General features: G+C 43.8%; 1 protein-coding gene across 1 annotated transcript in view; it reads left to right on the forward strand.

Moving 5' to 3' along the window:
- Positions 1–23,642, forward strand: part of LOC138248761 (uncharacterized) — a 68,266-nt gene that overhangs the window by 19,540 nt on the left and 25,084 nt on the right. Inside the window, exon 2 of the mRNA XM_069202634.1 lies at positions 12,654–13,001. Within this exon, the coding sequence (XP_069058735.1) occupies positions 12,654–13,001 (348 nt within the window). The remainder of the gene's footprint in view (positions 1–12,653; positions 13,002–23,642) is intronic.

The raw sequence follows: 23,642 nt of genomic DNA on the forward strand, positions 1-23,642 counted from the left end.
ATCCATGGTTTAATTCAAATTGTAGAGAGGCTAAATGTAAACCGATTAAAGCAGTGAAAACCCAGGACAGATCGGGGATTTTGCTCACCAGAGGGCAATATAAAAAAGGCCTTTTGGATGCAAAAAAAGATGGAGAAAGGGAAAAACGGGAGAGACTCCCTATGGTCGCAAGAACTAGGGACTCTTTCTGGAATATAGTGAGCTTTGGAAATCAGAATAGGTCATGTACCATTGAATGTAATATCACAGCTTGTGACTGGGTTGTGCATTTTTCGACCCTTTATGCTCATAGAGGTGACAAGATTGCATCTTCAGTTGATGAGGGTCCACTTGAGACACTTGAGACACTAAACAAGTTAGGCAGTGCTGGCAGAAGTAAAGATGTCAGCTCTGCGGCTGGTCTCCGATTGACTGCCAGACAAACACAGGACATGGATTTTCCTACGATCACAGCTCAGGAATTCACAAAAGCTATAGGAGGGATTGTCCCCAACAAAGCAGGAATGAACCAGGAGTCTGGAGTTCTCTTTTCTCCATAGTATTCACTGCTATCATGAAAGGGGAACCATTCCCTCATAAGTGAGCCGTGGCTGAAATCATCCCCATATACAAAAAAAGCCCACGGATTCCCCTCTTAATTGTCGGCCCATAGGCCTGATCGATAGTGCGCAAAGGCTTTTTAGTAAAGTAATCCTGGCTAGATGGCAGGAGTGGATAATTGACAATGATGTTCTAACTCCCCTGCAAACAGGCACCAGGGAATCTGTCAGTACTATTGATCAGGTATTTAGACTCCAACTGCTGTACTTGAAAACTGTCATTTTGGGAAAGGGACGAATATATGTTGATTTTGTTAATCTCCGATCGGCTTTTTTGTCATAGTCCCTAGAAATACCATGTAGAGGGTCTTAGCCGAAATGGGGATCCCTTGTTATTTGTTGGATATTATAGAAAGGTTACACACCGGGAATTCTGCCCAAGGGAGATGCAGTAGTTTGGGGAGCTAACTATTCAGATTGCAGTGAATAGAGGGGTGAGACAAGGATGTGTCCTTGCCCTAACTCTATTCTCATTGTGCATCAATGGCTTTTGTGATTATCGTGATTCTTGTGATAATGACACACCTAAGGTGGCCAATCAGAGGGTGCCTGCACTTATGTTTGCAGACAACACTCTATTACTCTCTAAAACTCCAATGGGCTTGCAGAGGCTTTTGGATCGATTTGAACTTTTTTGTAAAGAGAAGGGTCTTGAGATTGATCAGAATAAGACAAAATACATGGTTTGAACCCCGGGCGCCTAATTAAGGCGAGACCTAGGCTTGCTGGGACTTATCTTGAGCGAGTGCACACCTTCCAGTACCTGGGTATAACTTTAACTGAACATCTGGGGTGGCACTCGCATCTTAAGCAGCAAAGACTAAAACTAGAGCAAGTGGCGGAAAGCATTATCAGAATGTTATTAAAATCCCACTTTCATCCAATCCAGCCAAACCTACAAATGTATAATTAGCAGGCTCTATGGAGCTGAATTGTGGGGACACCTCTGTGTGACTCCCCTTAGTGCAGTAGAAAACCACTTAATGCGGCAGTTAATTGGGCTTTCTGTAAGTTCTCCCTTGTTTCCACTGAGGTTAGATCTTGGGTTGAGACCAATTAAGGACAAAGTTGGTCTGCGTCCTTTGCTCTTTTGGAGAAGAGTCTGGTACACTCCGGAGCTTTCTTCTTATCACAAAGGATTGGAAACAATTCTGGGCCTTCCAGGTTCAAATGCCATTCCATGGGTTTTGCATATCAAGGTTGTTCTTGAGGATATTGGGCTTGGAAATTTGGGGAGTAACCCTGGCTCGATATTGGCAATCTCCAAGTCCTTAGTTAAAACCAAGAATTGCAGAAAAAGGACCAGGTGGAGCAATCTGAGCTGAACAGAGGCTCATTGACAGAGGCCTTTTTTCAGGTTAAAGACTTCTACAGGAGGGAGAATTTTTTGGATGAGGTTCAACCGCCATTGGCTAGGTGATTGTATATGCAACTACGGTATGGAACCCTGCCAGTTGGGCATTTTACAGCCAACTGCACAGAAGTGTCTACAACGTGGGGCCCCTAAACGGACTGTAGAGAATGTTTTGTTTTTTTGCTTGCTTTACTAAAACTGTAGGAAAATAGGGATTGTTCAGCTGTGTCAGAATCTGGGAATCAAACAGTATGCAGCAGCAGTTAGGATATTGAAATATGATGTAAGTTATGTGAAGTGAGGTGCTCAATAATAACGGACGTAGAAGATCCTTAAAGTAAGTTTATTACATTTTTGCCCCAGCCATCGACACAGCCTAACCGTCCTCACCAGACCGTCTTCCAACCGTCTTTTCACGTCCGCGACGTATGCTTCTCCATAGAGACCGTGCAAGGTATTCTCACTCGGCATCTCCATGGAGACTACCTGCGTGCAGATGCGGCAATACACCACACATCTCTCTCTCTTATAATGAACACAATTTTGACATAGAAGAGTATATAACTACATATCAGATCATGAACATAAACCAACAACAACAGTATAAATGTTACCCCAAAAAAAAAAATTGCATCTCAAACAGTGACCCCACAACCTTTATCTCTTGATGCACCATCAGAAAGTGAATGCAATATTGCTCTACGATATCACAGAATAAACACCCCACACCCCATTAAACAAATTACATTAAATTTAGAACACAGTCTTTAAGGTGTTCAGGAGAGATTTTCTTCCGACAACTTCTCCTTATCCCTTCACACCTAGTAAGACCACAAGACCTGTCATTTTGTGTTCTTGACTCAGAACCACTTCTGCTTTTACCTTCAATACTTAACTCTGGTTGCACCACATCCTTAATCCGAACCACTCGGTTCATGTTCCAAATTCTCCCATCAGAAGTTTTTATAGCGTTTTTAAATAGTTTGATTACCACAAAGGGTCTTGTGAAACTTGATCCTTTTACACACCCTGTGGGTGCCTTATTCCTCACCACATCACCTACAGCTAGCTTCACTTTCGAAACTTTCTTTCTTGCATCAAATTCTTGTTTCCTCTTCTCTAAAAGTCTTAATTCTCTGTCCCACCAATCAGAATTATCTAAATTGAAGCAATTTTTCCTCCACTCCATCCAACCAGGACACAACTTGGCATTTAGTAACCTCTTCTTGAAGAGAACAAAAGGAGATTTCCCAGTGGTAGCATGTGGTGAAAATCGATAACTTGTGATCCTCTTCAACAGCTCTGTCCTCCAATTCAAAGTGTTCGCCTTTGCCAGTTGGATACTTTCTTTAATAAATTTATTAAATCTCTCTACCGCACCATTTGTCTTGGGATGATATATTGCTGACCTTTTGTGCTTGGTGCCACACTCACTCATAAATTTCTCAAAGCTTGTAGAACATTGTGGATCATTGTCCGATAACAAAGATTTAGGAAAACCTTCTTTCCTAAACATGTCCTCTAAGAAACATATCACACTGGAAGAGGAAACATCACATACACTTTTGACCTCCACCCACCTGAATATAAATCTGTTAATACAATCAGATATGGGGTAGAATGTTCACCCGATAATGGGCCAACAATGTCTATAGCGACTTCATCCCACGGTTTACATGGCAACTGCCTACAACACATTGGTACATTGCGAGTCCTCAATATTTTATCACTCTGTGAACATTGTATACACTCTCTGACCACAAGTTCCACCTCCAAATCCATTCCTGGCCACCAGAAACACTCTCTCAAATTCTCTTTGTCTTAACAATTCCCAGATGACCTTCATGAGCTTGGCTCATTATCTTAACCCTTAATACTTCAGGTGGAACCAATCTTGTGCCTCTCAGCAACATGCTGTTATCCACTGCTAATTCATTTTTTACCAAAAGACATACTCTATTTAGTGATCTAAAACTTCCACTCTCTAATGCTTCGCACACCTCCCACAGTTCTACATCATCCTTCACCGCTTCTTTCCACTCTCGCTCAGATATCACCTCACATGTAATTTCACATACATCAGAGAATAATTCGCAATCATTATCTTCCTGTCCATGTAATCCTTTTTCACTCTCCTTAACATCTTCCACAACTAATCTGGATAGACAATCTGCGCTAAAATTCAACGCTCCCGGCAGATATTCCGCTTTAAATCTGAACTCTTGTAGAGAAATAATCCACCTCCTTATTCTTGCAGAAATAGAATTCAAGCCTTTGCTGCAAAATACCTCAACTAAAGGTTTATGATCAGACAGCACCACAAACTCTGTACCCCAGACAAAATGCCTGAATTTCCTCAGTGCCCAGTGAATGGCCAACGACTCCCTTTCAATTACCGAGTAATTCTTTTCGGCTCCACTCAAAGTTTTAGATGCACAAGCAATTAAACACTTCTTCCCTTTGTCATCTTGCATCAAGATTGCACCCAAACCCTTCGCACTGGCATCAGTGACAATAATAGTAGACTTGTACGGTTTAAAAGCCTGAAGACACAGAGCATTATCCAATTCTTCCTTAATCTTAATAAATTCCTTTTCACAATCAGTGTCCCAAATAAATTCCTTTCCCTTCTTTAAAAGAAGTCTCATGTTCGCTGTCTTCTCAGACAAATTCTTGATGTACCTCCCATAGTACTCTACCATCCCCAAAAATGAACTCACTTCTTCCTTGGTTTGGGGAGCTAATCATTTTTTTATTGTCGTGACTAACTCAGGTTTGGGTTTTACACCTTCCCCTGTGATTAAATGTCCTAGGTACTCGACTTCCGTTAGACTAAACTGACATTTTTTCCTTTTAAGAGTAAAACCAGCTTGACTTAATCTCCTCAATACTAACCTCACACGCTCCCAATGTTCTCCCACTGTGTCTGCAAAGATCAAAACATCGTCCTGATAACATTTCACACCCCCTACATTCTCCAAAACCTTGTGCATAATGCGTTGGAACACAGAGGCTGCCGATACTAGTCCAAAAGGCATCCTCTTAAATTTAAAGGCGGCAAAAGGTGTGAGGAATGCCGTCACCTCCTGTGAACTCTCTTCCAGCTCTACCTGATGGTATGCCGAAGTTAAGTCTAGGGTGGAAAATGTTTTCGCTCCTCCAATCATGGACACAATTTTTTCAATATTTGGAAGAGGAAATATGTCAACTACAACTACTCTGTTTAGAGCCCTAAGGTCCACACATAATCTGATGTCTCCATAACCCTTCCTTGCTACTTCTATGGGTGCCAACCATTCTGTTGCTTCCACTTCCTCTATTATACCCAAATCCTGCAGTCTCCTAAGCTCTGACCTCACCGGCTCTTGTAGCACCAAAGGTATTTTCCTCACTTTAGCTACTACCGGAATGGCACCCGTCTTCAGTCTAATTCTATGTCTGTATCCTTTTAGACAACCTAACTTCTCCAAAAACACTTCAGGAAATTCAGAGATTACCTCTCCTTCCACACACTTAACACACTGCATTTGCACTTGTGGTTGTGCATTGGGATTCAATACCACCCCCAACAATCTTTGATGTGCCCAACTTAAAAGATTGTCCCCCTGATTGGACACATATACTTTTCCTACTAAGGCCCATATTTATACTTTTTGACGCTAAACTGCGCTAACGCAGTTTAGCGTCAAAAAATTTAGCGCCGTCTAACGCCATTCTGAAGCGCCATGCGGGCGCCGTATTTATGGAATGGCGTTAGCCGGCGCTAGCAGACCGGCGCTGCCTGGTGTGCGTGGAAAAAAAACACGTAGACCAGGCAGCGCCGGCGTAGGGGGAAAATGGCGTTAGGGCGTCTTAAAATGGGGCAAGTCAGGTTGAGGCAAAAAAATCGCCTCAACCCGATTTGCGCCATTTTTTTCGACGCCCAGACGCCATTTAAATGACTCCTGTCTTAGTAAAGACAGGAGTCATGCCCCCTTGCCCAATGGCCATGCCCAGGGGACTTATGTCCCCTGGGCATGGTCATTGGGCATAGTGGCATGTAGGGGGGCACAAATAAGGCCCCCCTATGCCACCATAAAAAATTAAAAAATATAAAAAATTATACTTGCCTGAACTTACCTGAATGTCCCTGGGGTGGGTCCCTCCATCCTTGGGTGTCCTCCTGGGGTGGGCAGGGTGGCAGGGGGGGTCCCTGGGGGCAGGGGAGGGCACCTGTGGGCTCATTTTGAGCCCACAGGCCCCTTAATGCCTACCCTGACCCAGGCGTTAAAAAGTGGCGCAAATGCGGGTTTTTTTTGACCCGACCACTCCCGGGCGTGATTTTTGCCCGGGAGTATAAATACGACGCATTTGAGTCGCCGTCATTTTTTTAGACGGGAACGCCTTCCTTGCATCTCATTAACGCAAGGAAGGCGTTCACGCAAAAAAATGACGCTATTTGCCCATACTTTGGCGCTAGACGCGTCTAACGCCAAAGTATAAATATGGCGTTAGTTTTGCGCCGAATTTGCGTCGAAAAAGCCGACGCTAATTCGGCGCAAACAGAGTATAAATACGGGCCTAAGGCCCATATTTATACTTTTTGACGCTAAACTGCGCTAACGCAGTTTAGCGTCAAAAAATTTAGCGCCGTCTAACGCCATTCTGAAGCGCCATGCGGGCGCCGTATTTATGGAATGGCGTTAGCCGGCGGTAGCAGACCGGCGCTGCCTGGTGTGCGTGGAAAAAAAACACGTAGACCAGGCAGCGCCGGCGTAGGGGGAAAATGGCGTTAGGGCGTCTTAAAATGGGGCAAGTCAGGTTGAGGCAAAAAAATCGCCTCAACCCGATTTGCGCCATTTTTTTCGACGCCCAGACCCCATTTAAATGACTCCTGTCTTAGTAAAGACAGGAGTCATGCCCCCTTGCCCAATGGCCATGCCCAGGGGACTTATGTCCCCTGGGCATAGTGTCATGTAGGGGGGCACAAATAAGGCCCCCCTATGCCACCAAAAAAAATTAAAAAATATAAAAAATTATACTTACCTGAACTTACCTGAATGTCCCTGGGGTGGGTCCCTCCATCCTTGGGTGTCCTCCTGGGGTGGGCAGGGGTGGCAGGGGGGGTCCCTGGGGGCAGGGGAGGGCACCTGTGGGCTCATTTTGAGCCCACAGGCCCCTTAACGCCTACCCTGACCCAGGCGTTAAAAAGTGGCGCAAATGTGGGTTTTTTTGACCCGACCACTCCCGGGCGTGATTTTTGCCCGGGAGTATAAATACGACGCATTTGCGTCGCCGTCATTTTTTTAGACGGGAACGCCTTCCTTGCATCTCATTAACGCAAGGAAGGCGTTCACGCAAAAAAATGACGCTATTTGCCCATACTTTGGCGCTAGACGCATCTAACGCCAAAGTATAAATATGGCGTTAGTTTTACGCTGAATTTGCGTCGAAAAAAACGACGCTAATTCGGCGCAAACGGAGTATAAATACGGGCCTAAGGCCCATATTTATACTTTTTGACGCTAAACTGCGCTAACGCAGTTTAGCGTCAAAAAATTTAGCGCCGTCTAACGCCATTCTGAAGCGCCATGCGGGCGCCGTATTTATGGAATGGCATTAGCCGGCGCTAGCAGACCGGCGCTGCCTGGTGTGCGTGGAAAAAAACCACGTAGACCAGGCAGCGCCGGCGTAGGGGGAAAATGGCGTTAGGGCGTCTTAAAATGGGGCAAGTCAGGTTGAGGCCAAAAAATCGCCTCAACCCGATTTGCGCCATTTTTTTCAACGCCCAGACGCCATTTAAATGACTCCTGTCTTAGTAAAGACAGGAGTCATGCCCCCTTGCCCAATGGCCATGCCCAGGGGACTTATGTCCCCTGGGCATGGCCATTGGGCATAGTGGCATGTAGGGGGGCACAAATAAGGCCCCCCTATGCCACCAAAAAAAATTAAAAAATATAAAAAATTATACTTACCTGAACTTACCTGAATGTCCCTGGGGTGGGTCCCTCCATCCTTGGGTGTCCTCCTGGGGTGGGCAGGGATGGCAGGGGGGGTCCCTGGGGACATGGGAAGGGCACCTGTGGGCTCATTTTGAGCCCACAGGCCCCTTAACGCCTACCCTGACCCAGGCGTTAAATAGTGGCGCAAATGCAGGGTTTTTAGACCCGCCAACTCCCCGGCGTGATTTTTGCCCGGGAGTATAAATACGACGCATTTGCGTCGCCGTCATTTTTTTAGACGGGAACGCCTTCCTTGCATCTCATTAACGCAAGGAAAAAAATGACGCTATTTGCCCATACTTTGGCGCTAGACGCGTCTAACGCCAAAGTATAAATATGGCGTTAGTTTTGCCCCGATTTTGCGTCGAAAAAAACGACGCTAATTCGGCGCAAACGGAGTATAAATACGGGCCTAAATGTCTCCCTTTTAGTTCAAGATGACCCTCAAAGTATCCTAACACTTTTATTGGTTGTCCACCATATCCACCTGGACGTACATCCATTTTATTTAAAACTCTAGCTTTCTTTACTAATAAATCAAAGCATTTCTTGGAAATTATTGTTAATTGCGAACATGAATCAAACCTCATCAAAAGATCAACCCCCTCTAATTTCATCACTTCACTTGTATGTTCCTCACTTTTCTCCCATGTTTTAACTTGGAAAACCACCTCCTGAGACACTTCTTTAATCTCTCTCATCGTGTTGCTGTTACCATACTTCTTCTTCTTGTTACGACAACATCTATAATAGTGACCTTTTCTCCCTCAGCAATTGCACACTACATTTAGAGCCGGACAATTGCTATCATTAGCTTTGTGGCCAGTTCTCCCACATCGAAAGCATTCTCCTTTAAACTTTGACTCATCATCTTTTTTCCTCATTGCACTAAGCTCTTTGCTTTTCACTTCACATAACACCTCATCCACCTTCATAGATTCACCAGTTATAACTTTGTTACTACCTAGTTCTTTAACGCATTTAAGCATATGCTCAACTCCTTTTGCTACCAAGATCACTTCTTCCAAAGGTAGTTCATCCTTTAACCACAATTCTTCCCTAATTTTGTCACTACTGCACCTTAGCACAAATTGATCTCTAATTCTTTCATCCACTAAAGATCCAAATTTACAAAAGGCTGCAAGTTTCCTCAAACTAGTAATGTACTCTTCCACCGATTCATCTTTCCATTGTTCCCTTCTCCCAAAATAGTACCTCTCCATTATCGTACTGACTCTCGGTATATAATGTTTGTCCAACTTCCTAATGCACAATTCGTATTCATTTAGATTTCTAGATTCTTCAAAACTTAAATCTGGTACGTTTTCAAGTACCTCTTGACCTTCACCCCTCAATCAGTGCATCAAAAGTGCGTGTTTCCTCTCTGCGCTGAGTGTCGGTCCACACACTCTAGCATAGTGAACAAACATTTTCTTCCACTTAGACCAAGAATATGTAGGATCACCTGGACTGCTTAAGAAAAAGGGAGGGGGTGTTACGTTCTGCATTTTTAAATAGTAGGTATTTTAAAGTAACTAACACAAACACTTAAATATGCTGTTGCAGACTGAAAACAGAATACTAAATCCTCAAATTTCCTATATAATACCCATCATACACATTTTCACTTTATATGCGTGTTTAAACTCAATCAAAATCCCACTTCCAATAGGTGTGCCTGTCACCGTGCAATGTATACGACAGGCAATTAAAACAGAATCTTAATAGCCTGTTTGAACTCAATCAAAATCCCACTTCCAATAGGTGTGCCTGTCACCATGCAATGTATACGACAGGCAATTAAAACAGAATCTTAAAAGCGTGTTTGAACTCAAACAAAATCCCACTTCCAATAGGTGTGTCTGTCACCGTGCAATGTATACGACAGGCAAACGCGCTTTAGATGAAGAAGGTGTGCCTATCACCGTATACAGATACTACAGATCTTTCACCATCTGAAACCATCATTGAGAATGCAGCTGAACAGAGAGAAACACCTCCCCTTTAACGTTGTTCCACAACCACCCCTTTAAGAGGAAACCACGCCTCCAGGAACTCAGGATATCCGGAGCATTTCACCTCCTCAACTCGACTCCAGTGCACTCCACTCGGCTCCCTTGCTGTGCGCTCCTCGCGTTGACAGACTCGACATGAACACCAGAATTTGTCCAACGGAGCCTCCGTTTGCCGTTAGAATAAATCTTCCTGGATGTTGGGGCAAAAACTGAGCCACCCTCGTCGGCAGTGTGAAGGGAGGTGCTCCAAAATAACGGACGTAGAAGATCCTTAAAGTAAGTTTATTACATTTTTGCCCCAGCCATCGACACAGCCTAACCGTCCTCACCAGACCGCCTTCCAACCATCTTTTCAGGTCCGCGACGTATGCTTCTCCACGGAGACCGCGCGAGGTATTCTCACTCGGCATCTCCGTGGAGACCGCCTGTGCGTGGATGCGGCAATCCACCACAAGTTACCTAACTGTATTTGGGGTTAGCAGATTCTTGCTAGGCATGTGGACAATTAGACAGAGAATGAGGGATGATTCAGAGTCAAATGGGTTTGGGGCGAATTTATAAAGCTTATGTTCTTTCCTCCAAACCCAATGGTTACTGTGTTGTACGAACCATAGTATCCATTGACTGCATTATCATTGTATTGTTTATATTGTTTGACGATGGATTATTTAGAAAAAATGATTTTTCACATGACATTTTCTGGTTTAAGAGTGACCAGTTGTTAAATTCATGTCTGCCTATCACATGAAATTGTATAAATCAGAAGGGAAATGGTATTGTTTTAGCACAGTTGATTGCTAGAGTTTTTATCTATTTCATATGTCATGTACCTTGATGATTGTTTTATATTTTAATTGTTTTATTTTGTTTACGCTTTTATGGCTTTGAGCCACAATAAAGCTTTTTGACTGACTGATGGAACACAATTATTTGGAAGGTACAATCAGACCTAAATATTTAAATGAGATTATGACTTGCAACAAAAATAACTAGCCCTGTTTAGTAAATCATGATACTCAGCCACCATGATTAGGTCTACCAAGCGGATGGATTTACAGTGTTTACAAGACTAATTTGCTCTGCATGCAAAGCTGTATCATGGAGCATATATGATAATCAGTACTGTAGCTAGAGGTGTCTAGCGTGTGTTGTCATTCCTTGCAACAAGTGCACAATGTGAGCTTTCAAATTCAAAGTAGTCAATGTTCTACCTTCTTGTAGGTAGGGTACATTGAGCGCTTGCAGTTCCCAGGTGCCAGCACCTATATCTTTCTGCTACATGGGTGCAAGAGTCAGGGATCACCATAAGGAATGATTTTTTTGTCTACCAGGTCCCAACTGAAGTTCACAATGCCCACATACATAACAATGGGTCTCAGGCCACCGAGACTTACAGCAGCCATTATGATTAAGGCTGCAATTCTTCCAGTAGGGTGTGGGCTAGAAAAGAGGTTTTGTCTCCTGAGGGAACCAGAAGCGATAGGTCCATTAATTGTTGACATATTTTGATAGTTTACACTAAAGACAGGGCGGTGACCAAACTGGGTTGGTTCAGGATTGGAGATTCATCTAACGGGCAAAGGGGATAAAGAGCACATGTGGTAACTCGTAGTAAAAACATTGATGCACTCTGGAGACTGTTTGAGCTCTTCCATTTGTGATTGCAGGCCCCAGGTTACACCACGCAGAACATGCATTGACAAGGCAATAGGTGTGGTGTTGGTTGCTGCCCTTTGCCTTCTCCAATGCTGTTTTTTTTTTTTTTTTTTGTAAAATGTTATTGTTCAGAGAGCTGCCAGGTCTTTGGCAATATAAAAAAAACAATGGGTAAAATCAGATTTTTTGTGCTCATGAAGCAAACCTAGCCATAGTAGTCCCTGGCCCCGAAGGGAACTACTTTGGGTGTGAATATGCTCCCTGTGAAAGCGCAGAATGCTGTCATTCAAAGTGAAGTTATCCAATGGCTGAAGTGAGCTGACCCACAACCCAGTGCGTATATGGTTTAGTGGGTGGCTGAAAAATGTGAATGACAACAACAAACCAATGGCTGAAGAGTGCTGGATCAAAGCCCCCATAAGTAAGTGTATTGTATATAATTTTGATAAAAGCAAAATGTCTAACACCAGACCTAAAAAAGGTGTCATGGCATATGCTTCCTACTCTTGGGGGAGAGTGGGAGGCAGCTTGCCCTCAAACCAGACATACATAGTTGGGCCTAAAGGTTCTACACTGAGATTAGCCTGGTCCTCTGCCCTTGTCAGATAACACAGCCTAATAAGGATGGCAACAGCGTTCACTGACAGTGCTGACATTCAAATACAAAATGCATTATATGTAATAGCATGTTTTACTGAGTGATTTTGTCTATAATCACAAAATGAAAATAGAGTCAAAATCTGTTTTGTCATGTACAAAATAGATGAGGATGACACAGTCTTACAGCACACATCACGGTGTGCAGTACCATTTCACAGCAAACACATAGTTATCAGCCATATACAATGATGAACCCCAGGGCAGTGCTTGTTGATAAGCTGATATTGTCAGATCTCATGACAGAATGTGGTTATGGGTTTGCTCCAGCCTAGAAATACTCCTGATTACAATGCACTAGGATGACAGTGACTGTGATATATAGGAGGAGACCACACAAGACTGAAGGTTCTCATTTATTTTCTTTGTCGTGTGTCTTTTCTCTATCCAGGAGACGAAACTTCCTGTTATGTGGACGTTCTTGTTGAAAGAAATACTCGTTATCAGGTCGCAGCAGGCATGTCACAAACCTTACACTGCCCAGTGAAGTATTGTGCTGGCACACTGGCGAACGCATCCTGGTGCAAATATACTGGAAGTGCATGCATAACTATTCAGCATGAGACAGGCAGAATAAATGCTAAATGGATAACAAGTACAGAGACACGCTACAATGGTGATTTCACCCTAAGCATTACATTAGCTGAGCTAAACGACACTGGAATGTATCGCTGTAAAGCTGTGGCTCTGAGTGGCCAAAGCAGTGTGGGCCATGCAATACATCTTAATGTGACAACTGGTGAGTAAAGTCCATTGTTACTTTCTATAATAGAGACATGATACTGGTGAAATTATGATACTGATGAGATATGATACTTGTGAACTTTTTCTGTGAAAGGGTTTGGTTTGCATGATCATAGAGTTTTCTTAAAAATACCTTTTTATCTGGAAGATGTTTTACGGCATGGGAATGTGGGCAATTGCCCAGGGCGCCTACCTTCAAAGGGGCCTCCTGAGAAAGGGAACTTTCTCTCATTGACCTCTGAATATTCAATTTGTCTATCTGAATAGCTCTCCTTCTCCGCCTACCTCAACCTCTGACTCTGTCTCTCTATTCCCTGTGTCATCTTAAAGATTGTTGGGGTTCTGGGTAAGACATATCACAGCTGTATTTGTGTGACTCTCTTAGGGGCATATTTATACTTTTTGATGCGAAACTGCACTAACGCAGTTTTGCATCAAAAAGTTTAGCACCAGCTTGTGCCATTCCTGAGCACCAGCCAGGCGCCATATTTATGGAATGGCACAAGCCTGTGCAAAGGGTGGACTAGCATTAAAAAAAAAAGACATTAGCCGGGTGGGGGTAGCGGTATGTGAGATGGGGATTTTGCACCAAAAAATTACATTAGGCTGGTTAGAGGCAAAAAAAAATGCCTCTAACCAGCCTAGCATCCTTTTCTGACGCAAAACCCTCCATACCACATGACCCCTGTCTCAGAAAAGACAGGAGTCATGCCCACCACCCCAATGGCCATCACAGGGGACCAGGAGTCCCCAAGTTGGGCCCCAGATGGCACTTTAATTAAAAAAAAGTTAAAAAACGTACCTCTACTAACCCTACTTACCTGGGATGGGGTCCCCCATCATTCGGTGTCCCTCTGGTGTGGGTGGGGGTGTTCCTGGGGTTTGAGGAGGGCACCTGTGGACCCATTCCATAGTGTTTAACCATGGAAATGGGTCCACAGGTCCCCTAACGCCTGGTCTGACCCAGGCGTGAAATAATGGTGCAAAGCAAGCTTTGCACCATTATTTAGCCCCTCCTCCCACCCGTGCATAATTTTAGCACCGGGGATAAATATGGGGCTATGGGGTTAGCACCATTTTTTAGACGGGTACACCTACCTTGCATCTCATTGACTCAAGGTAGGTTCACACAGCTAAAAAATGGTGCAAACTTTAACATCAAAATATAAATATGGAGTTACTTTTGCGCCGAATTGTCGTAAGAAAAATGACACAAATTCAGCGCAAAGCAGGAATAAATATGGGCCCTAATGTTTAGCATATAATTTAGTATTGTTTTGCATCATGCAGGATTGAATTAGCTCAAAATGGGTAATGAGATAGAGATTGCATATGATTTACAAATAGTTAATTTATAGAAAATACTAACTTTCAGTTTAAGAATTTTTGAGATAAGTGAGGATCAAAATTATCAATTTGTTCAACTTTGGGATTAGAGATATGTGACATAGATTTTGTGGAAGTAATAGATAATCAATCCTTGTGTAACTGTGATGTGAATTGGGAAAAACTGAAAATTATTTATTAGTTGGGAAAGCAAGATTCCAAAGATCTCCAATTGTTGTGTTTTTTGTTTCCTAAAAAAGGTTTAAATAATGTAAAGGACTTTGAAGGATTGAATTTAACTGGAGACAATTCACCTAAAAATGGGTCACGAATTGCATTAACATCACCAGGGTAACCTTGCCTAGACAACTAATCTCAGGGGTGATGCCTTTTGAAAGAATAGGGTCATTTGCAGTGGGGCCATATATAGTGACAAAAATAAAGAACATACTTATCGAGTTTAACCTTAGCATATACAAACCTACCATCAGAATCACTATGTTTAGACAATATTTGTACAATAGGATTTGTTAACAAAAAAAGATAGCAGCCTTATTTCCTCTTCCTATAGCCTCTGATGAAACAAAGTCATCAACACAACCATTGACCATAGTACATAACACCTTAACATTGTTACAAATCTATTGAAAAAAACATAAAACTGCTTTATGCCCAGCTATGCAATCTATGTTTTCTCCTTCTAACAGGCTTTTGTTATCTTTTCACATTAGGTTAAGTAATTTTTAACTTCCTTAGATTATCCATAGCTAGAATAATAAAGCCTGGTGCTAAAGAAACAGAAATAGATTCACAAGACGTTATTTAAACATAATACAAGGCAAACAGCATAAAAGAGGAAATAGTCACATACAAACAAAATTGAGATATAGAGAAACGAACCAAGAAGACCCAAAGTCATAGTGCTGAACTGTATGTTAGCCAATCAACGAAAGGGGTTTGCTAATAAGATTTAGTGGCTCAAAATCTTCTGTATTTTGCACGTCTATTACAAGATGACCATGCTGTCAAGATATGCAATAAATCCTGAAGAATTTATGATGGACCTGCCCCTCTCTGCAGGGCCACTCTTAAAGTTTTTGCCTTGACTTATCCTGTTTTCCTAAACCATTTTTGTTGGTTCTTAGGACTCTATGCACTTTACCACTGCTAACCAGTGCTAAAGTGCTTATGCTCCCTCCTGTAAACCTGGCAAAATTGGCTTATACCCAATTGGCCTATTTAGTTTACTTGTAAGTCCCTAGTAAAGTGGCATTACTTGTACCTAGGGCCTGTAAATTAAATGCTACTAGCTGCCCTTTAGCACTTATTGTGCCACCCACTTAAGTAGGTCTTTAAAAGCATGTCTTAGGACTGCCATTGCAACCTGTGTGTGCAGTTTTAAACTGCCATATTGCCCTCCTAAAATAAACCTTTTGCTTGGCCTAATCTTTTTTTAAATATGTATAAGTCACCCCAGAGCAGACCTTAAATAGAGTCAATTTTGTGTAAAACGTTGGACATGTACTTTTAAGTTTTACATGTCTTGGTAATGAAATGTAATTTATTTTTCACTATTGCAAGGCCTACATGTCCCATAGGATAACATTGAGTTGCCTTATTATCTTCAATAAAAGATAACGTCTGTGTGACAACAAGTAGGAATGTCATGTATGGTGTCTGAGCAATTGTAATTTAAAACCCTCTTTATAAATAAAGTCGGATTTTAAGTCACAATTCTGAAAAAGCCACTTTTAGAAAGTTGGTATTACCTTGTGCTAACCATGTGTGCTGGCAACCTGTTTTCCTGGGTCATATGACTAAGTGTAGTTGGCAGGTGCCCTTTGTGTATTCCTGCCAGAAAGTATCATAGTAGAGGGGTGTTGGCAGTATGGACCATTCTGACTTGATTGGGGGTTGGAGCTGTCACCTGTCACACTTGCACTTCAAAGTCACTGCCTCTCAAAAAGAACTTCACACTGCCTATTGTAACTGCAGACAGACTGGGACAAGGTCAGGGAGGCAGGAAATTCCAAACACCTATGTGTTGGGAAAACTCCAGACACTTCTCCAATTTCAAAGCCAGCAACTGATATAAACATAGGACCCTCAGACCCACTCTTTAGTACCCTCCTGTACCTGCAGATACTTCAGAAACAGGATAGCCCTGCTGACAGAGGACTGCCCGCTGCTTGAGACCTGCTATACTTCCAGAGAAGGAAAACTGAACCTGTACCCTTTGCCTTAGCCTGAAGTGACTCCAAGGGTCTGCTGACTGACCACCTTTTCCCAGCTACAGGGACACAACAAGTTTCAGGGGCCTCTCTGAAACTGCCCAGACTAATTGCTGCAGTGGATCTGCCTGGACCTGCAACTGGACATGCCTGAGTCCTGTTGGCTTCTGCTGGAGAAATTTCCTGGTCCTCAAGAGGTGCCTCCCAGGTCCTGGACCCTTGGTGTGGCATCAGTTGAGCTCCTTCTAGTGGAAAAGAGAAATCCTGACATTTTGGGCTCTTTGTGAGACTAACAGGGCCATTCCCACCAAGATCTGGCTGCCCACAACAACCACCAATAAAAAGCTCCGGTGAGCCTGACTCTTCGTGCTACAGCTACCACAAGTGACAACCAGTAACACAAGATCTGCACTTCACACTAAAGCATCAGCAGCCTGTTGTCACTGCCAATGCAAACCACCAGCAACGACCGTCTGTGACACCCAATAGGATCTCCACGCTACAGCCGTCCACGACTCCCTACCTCCTTTTCGTGCCACAGCAACAACCATCCATGACGCTCTCCCTCCACCTCGTGGCCTCCTCCACCATGAATTGGGCCCTTTGGGCTGAACTTTTTCAGTGGGACTAACCTAGCCCCTGTATGCTGCCCGTGCTCCATTGTGGTTGCCCTGAACTTTTGACTTTCACCTGGTCTTGCATGACTGGATAATCATGAGTGGTTCTTTGTACTTTTATGTACTATGCTTAACTTACATATTTGAACTTGCATGTCTTTGGTTATACTGATTGGATTCTTGGTGTTAAATAATTTAATGAACTTTACTCTATTTTTCTGAATTGGTGTGGGGTTTGTCTTGTGTTGTGTTTTCACTTTATTACCATTTAAGTGCTGCATGAATACTATACACTTCGCATCTAAGTTAAGCCTGACTGTTTTTGTACCAAGCTACCAGAGTGTTAAACACAGGTTAATGTATTAACTTTGTGGTTCACCCTGACAAGGATTGTGGCTAACACTTGAGAAGGTCTTGCACCCCCCTCAAACACCATTCCAATTTCTCACAATTTAGAAATATAATTTTTCCTGATTCTCATTGTTGACGAATCACAAAGGAGATATGTTTAGCCCATCTCTTTCAACCTGGGCCTTAATGCAGAAAGCTCTCTTTGCAACGGTTTCCTTGGCAAAATGCTGACAAATGTATACTTGGTTCCACCATTGTTTTTCACTGGCAGCTTGCCTTATAGTGGTGACGAAGAACTTTGAAGATCATTTAGATAGATTTATACTGATTGGGTTTTCCATAAGATGGAATATGATGCGCTTAGTCGATACTTTAACTTGGCTGCCAACTGCAGTTTTCCAACAGTAGCTGTCACTTTCTCAATAGTCAAATGTCTAAAAATCCAAATTTCTAAATATATTTTGCAACTTTGACCTTTGACCCTCTCAGCTAAATTAAAAACACATAGGGCCTCATTTATAAGAAAATGACGGAACCTGACACTGCACCACATTTGGCAGTGCCACGCTCAGTCATTTCCAAAATGCAGGGATGCTTCGTATTAACAAGAATACTCCTGGGCTAAATTTCCCCTGTGCTAAATTTGCTGCTGAGCGCCAACACATCCACCCTTGCGCCATGGTGCAGGGATGTCTGTGTTGCGGGTGAGATTTTTTTTGTTCAGGAAGGGACACCTTCCTGCACAAAAGGAATCTTTAATGGCGATTTACTCTTTCTGCGGAATGCAGCAAACATAGAAAGAGCAAAAATCGAGGAGAAATGAAAGCATTTCTCCTTATTGCACCATGCTAACGCCACTCCTCAACCATGAGAGAGCTTAAAAAGATAATGAATGGTGGTATGGGTTATTATTTTGGTGTCCCCACTAACATAGTGTGGGGACCAGGAGATGATGTAGACAGAGAGAGACATTGTAGTCACTGTTTTGAAGCTTGTCCCATTGTCCTATGACCACCAAAGGCAGAGTTATGAGCAAAAACGTTTTGTAAAAGGAATGCCCTCCAAAACATTATGGGGCAAGTTTCTGTGCCACAAATATTTTAGTAGGTTGATATGATTGTCATGCTCAGAACAGTCCCTAGAGGAAACCACAATGAAAACAGCATCTGTAAGAAACATGGGTATGTGACTATGTAGTTAGCCCCTAAAGGACATAACCACACAAAAAGAAAATGTCAATAAATAATGCAGTGGAACCATTTATTTACCCCGTAGAGAGCCTAGTGCATTACACATTTTCAAGAGTAACAAGCCTATACCAAAGACATTACAAACAAGGCCCTAAAAACACACAAGCTATTCTCGGCTGTAAAGCAAAAGTCCCAGCCATGAAAGCACTCAAAAAGACACTGAATGGTGGGAGGAGTTATTATTTTGGTGTCCCCACTAACCTAGCGTGGGGAGCCAGAGATGACCTAGACAGAGTTATGAGCAAAAATGTTTTGTGAAAGTAATGCCTTGCAAAGCCTTATGGGTAGATTTTCCGTAGTGCAGTGAATATTGTAGTATTGACTCTCCCGCTGTGCAGGGAGAGCTGCTTTCGCTTTGAGGATTTCTGTTTTACGTAAAGACTTTACAAATTACAAGTGTTTAAGGAGAGAGCCACAACAAATGACTCTGAATACGTATCCTTGAACAATATGAGCAGCACTCCAACACCACCGATCAAGTTCACACTTTTGTGCCTGTTCGCATTGTGAGCGCCATTGCCACCATGCAGCATGAAGGGAAGAGACAAAAGGAAAAAAAATGGATCAGGCACGCTGAAGTATATCGTCAATCATGCAATTTCGCCATGTAACAGGGGCAGTCTGCAAGGCGTGACAAAAACAGCCTCAAGGCGGGACAAACATAAAGCATTTACTAATGGCATCAATTGATTTTTGAAAGGCAAGACCAGGAATAAATGAAAGCGATGGGTGTGGTTAAAATCCTACAATACTTACAACAGATCAAAGCGCTTGCGCGCTTTTGACCTCACACTTCTTTATGTCCTCATCGGTATGTGAAGTGAATGGTAGGTTAGGCGGATTGGCCATCTTGACGCATGCGTAACTAGAATTCCCAATGCCTGTCCTTTGGAAGATGACTGTCCTCTGAGCTTCACAAAACAGTCAACTGAACTATCTTTTTTATTCCTATCAACCAGATAATCAATCAGTCATTCTGACACATGGCACAAGAGTGCATTTATTTGTTCAATGGTATAGCATGAAATTATGTGGGCTTGTGACTAAAAACAGTTTGATTCTGAATTAAGGATATATTTCCTTTTCTGTCTGTTTAGTATTTTTATTAGAGGCAAAGATGCACATACAATGATTATTTATAGACAGCAAAAGACATTGACGTCATAAGTAAATATAGACCATATTCTCCAAAGATATTTCCGTTAGTGACATAATTTTGTCTTGAATAATACCTTGGGGTGCACAAGTCTCGGGTTAAAACAAGCAGTTTGATTTGCATTTTACAGGCCTTGCTTTGACTTTGATACGGAGACGGATACATGACAGAATGTTTGTTTCGGTTTAATCTGCGTTTTAATAGATCATTTGATACTGAGGAAGTTGATGGCTGTACTTCTCCATTACTTCTTGATTAGAATGTATATGTAGAACTGCTATGTTCAAACTTGTCAGAAGCCTCTATAAGGCCTGGATCAGAAACCATTAGTGGTCCCACAAAACTTTCTTTGAAACAGAGACAACGCTTGGGAAAATGTCTGGAGACATCCTCAGTATGCTGGTGCCATTTGAGGCTGCTGCCTTTGACTGCCTTCTCTGAAAATATTACAAAACAAATGTTTGTGATATACATACCTTCTTCAACAGCAGTGTGGGCCTTCATAAGAGTAGGGCATGGACAAGTAGCGCAGCTGCCCTGACCTTGTAACGACCCTGGGCAATTTCGGCTTGCGAGCGGCTTGGGGCTTGCGGATTGTCCAGAGGATCATTGCCACACTGTCTAGAATCCTCATTACCAGTTAGTAGACAACACCAGCAGATCCCATAGATAGGTGAATTAACATGTGGATCACAAGAACAAATTCTGAGAAAATCAATTTGTCCTTCCATCATGAGATCAACAATGTGAATGTCATCCAGTTGGCTAATAGTTGCATGTATATATTCACAGTCCTTAGGAATGGCAGAAGTGTAGTATGACGTGACTTCCTTAGTTAACCAGTATTTATTTGGTTGTTGACAACATTTAGGGCCAGATGTAGGTAGCTGTTTGCATGTCGCAAACTGCGAAAAACGCAGTTTGCGCCGTGCAAACAGCCTAACGCGATGCACATCCCCAAATTGCGAGTCATACCAACTCGCAATTTGGGGATGCGACTCGCAAATAGGAAGGGGTGTTCCCTTCCTATTTGCGACCGCATCGCCATGCTGAGTTGCTTTGTGACCGCGAATGCGGTCGCAAACCAACTCACAGTTATCACCCACTTGAAGTGGGTGGTAACTCATTCGCAAAAGGGAAGGCGTCCCCATGGGACCCCTTCACCTTTGTGAATGCCGAAAAAAATGTTTTTTCAGAGCAGGCAGTGGTCCTATGGACCACTGCCTACTCTGAAAAAAACGAAGCCAAATGGCTTCAGAAGTTTTTCTTTTTGCAACTCGTTTTCCTTTAAGGAAAACGGGCTGCAAAAAGAAAAAAAAATAACTGCTTTATTAAAAAAGCAGTCACAAACATGGAGGTCTGCTGTCTCCAGCAGGCCACCATCCCTGTGAGTGCATGGACTCGCTATGGGGTCGCAAAATGCGACCCACCTCATTAATATTCATGAGGTGGGTCTTAGCGACCCCATAGCGAGTCGCAGAAGGTGTCTGAGACACCTTTCTGCATAAAATTTTGCGAGTTGCAAATTGCGAGTCGGTATGACTCGCAATTTGCAACTCGCAAAATTTTACTTTGCTACATCTGCCCCTTAGATCTTACTCATTCCTCTATGTTCAAAGGAAATTCTGGTTAGAGAAGTAAATAGGATGCCCTCTGGATGTATGAAGAGAGTGCAGATACTGTACCTGCATTTAGGTGTTTAGCATTTCTCACGTTTGTCTACCTATCTTTTTTCATAATGTTTTAAAGGAAGCAACATGTACACAGCAGATCTGATAGAGACTTCTAGTTGCAGATTCCTTACCTTAGAATTTTCCCCCAGGTGTCAGACTGGATCCGGAGATTTTTCTTCGAGCAATACCCTTGTGCGCCAGTAGCTGGCGTCGGACGTTTCCGCAGGCGTCTTAGGCGTCGTGGACGCCATGATGACGTCGGGAGTAGTACATAGACGCCACTCTCGTGCAGTGACGTCAGTTCTTTTCTTTCCACGTCATGCGCTGATCTGGAAAAGAGCTACCCTGGCTAATTTTTGGCTGAATTTGACCGTTTTGTTGAGTTTTTACAGTGCGACTTTGGAGCATCGAGGATGTCACCGAAGACCGGGTTCAAGCCTTGTGAGGACTGCCATCGGACAATGTCAGTGACGGATCCTCATCGCGTTTGTCTCTGGTGCCTCAAGCGCAACCACGACCCAAAGTCGTGCTCTGAGTGCCGGGCCATGCAACCAAAGGTTTTGAGGGAGCGGTCCCTAAAGCTAATGGTGGCCCGGCACTCGACTCCGCGTAGGTCCCGGTCTCGCTCCAGAGGAAGTTCTCGAGATCGGTCGCGAAGTCATCAACACTCGTCTTCTTCTAAATCCTCGGGTCAAGGTAAGAAGTCCCATCGCTCTTCGACCTCGCCCCGTTGCTTGGCCGACGCAGAGTGAGAGTCCATGCACTAGGCCTCCATCCTCGGAGCCTGCGCCTGGGTCGGCTCTGGGCTTCCCCGAGTTTCCCAGAGCCAGAATGACCCCACCCAACTAATAGAGTTTTACGAGGCCGTGCGCCTCATATTTGGGCGGGCCAATCCCGATACAGCTCCTTTGAACCCAAGGGGTTCGGCTGAGGGGCCTTCGGGTTCCGCGCTGGCAGCTTCGGTCCCGGCCACCGATGTCACCTCCAGATCCGTGTGCAGATCTGCACCGGCGCCGGTCGCACCCATGAGACCTTCCCCAGCGCTGGGTCGAATATTGTCGCTCCCGACGTCGGTGGTGCCCACTATCAACATTGACCCAATTCTTATACTCAATGACTCGAAGTCGGAGCTGCCTTGACCGACGCCACCTTCGGCTTCGATGGGGCTTATTCGCCCCAGGTCGGATTCAGACCCTTTTTCCTATGGGTACGAATATGGGGAGGAATTGGAGGGGTCCCTGAATCCTTATGAATACCAGGATGACCCTACTATGGACTGGGCACAGGAATTGGGCGAAGCCAGTGGTCTGGATACTTCTCCTGATGCTGGCATGCTTTCTCCTCCTATCGTGGCTGTGGTGGAGGGAGCGACATATGGTATGGTAGTCAGTAGGGCAGCTGAGGTCCTTGACCTTGAGCTTCCTACTGTAGAGGTCAGGTCTAATCTCCTGACGGAGGTGCTTCAGCCTGGGGCTTCTGCTTCAGAACCCCTTTTACCGTATAATGAAGCCCTCACCGATGTCCTTTTGTCCTTTTGGTCCAAACCCAACACAGGGGCTCCTGTGAATAGGGCTATCTCACGCCGCCATCGGCCTGCTCCGAACAACCCTAAATTCCTGTCCCAACACCCCATGCCTGAGAGTCTTGTTATCCAGGCTTCCTCTTCTTCAGGTGCGTTCCCTTCTGCACCCCCGGGTAGGGAATCCAAAAATGTGGTTTGGCAAGAAGTTGTTTTCCTTCTCTAGTCTAGCGCTGTGGTCTGTAAACTCCGCATGCCTTTTGGGTCGCTATACACACTCCCTGTGGGATACGATTGCGCAAGTCCTGCCGCAGATACCATAGGAGGCCTGTGCTATCGTCTCCCAAGCTGTGAACGATGGGAGAGACGCGGCGAAGTTCACAATCCGTTGTGGGCTGGATACGACCAACTCTCTGGGCAGATTGCTTGGTACAACATTGGCCTTACCGCACCATGCCTGGTTCCAAACTTCTGTTTTTTTAGGGGACGGCCAACAGTCACTCATGGACATGC

Source organism: Pleurodeles waltl, chromosome 8 (genome assembly GCF_031143425.1).
Source record: "Pleurodeles waltl isolate 20211129_DDA chromosome 8, aPleWal1.hap1.20221129, whole genome shotgun sequence".
Classification (NCBI taxonomy): Eukaryota; Metazoa; Chordata; class Amphibia; order Caudata; family Salamandridae; genus Pleurodeles; species Pleurodeles waltl.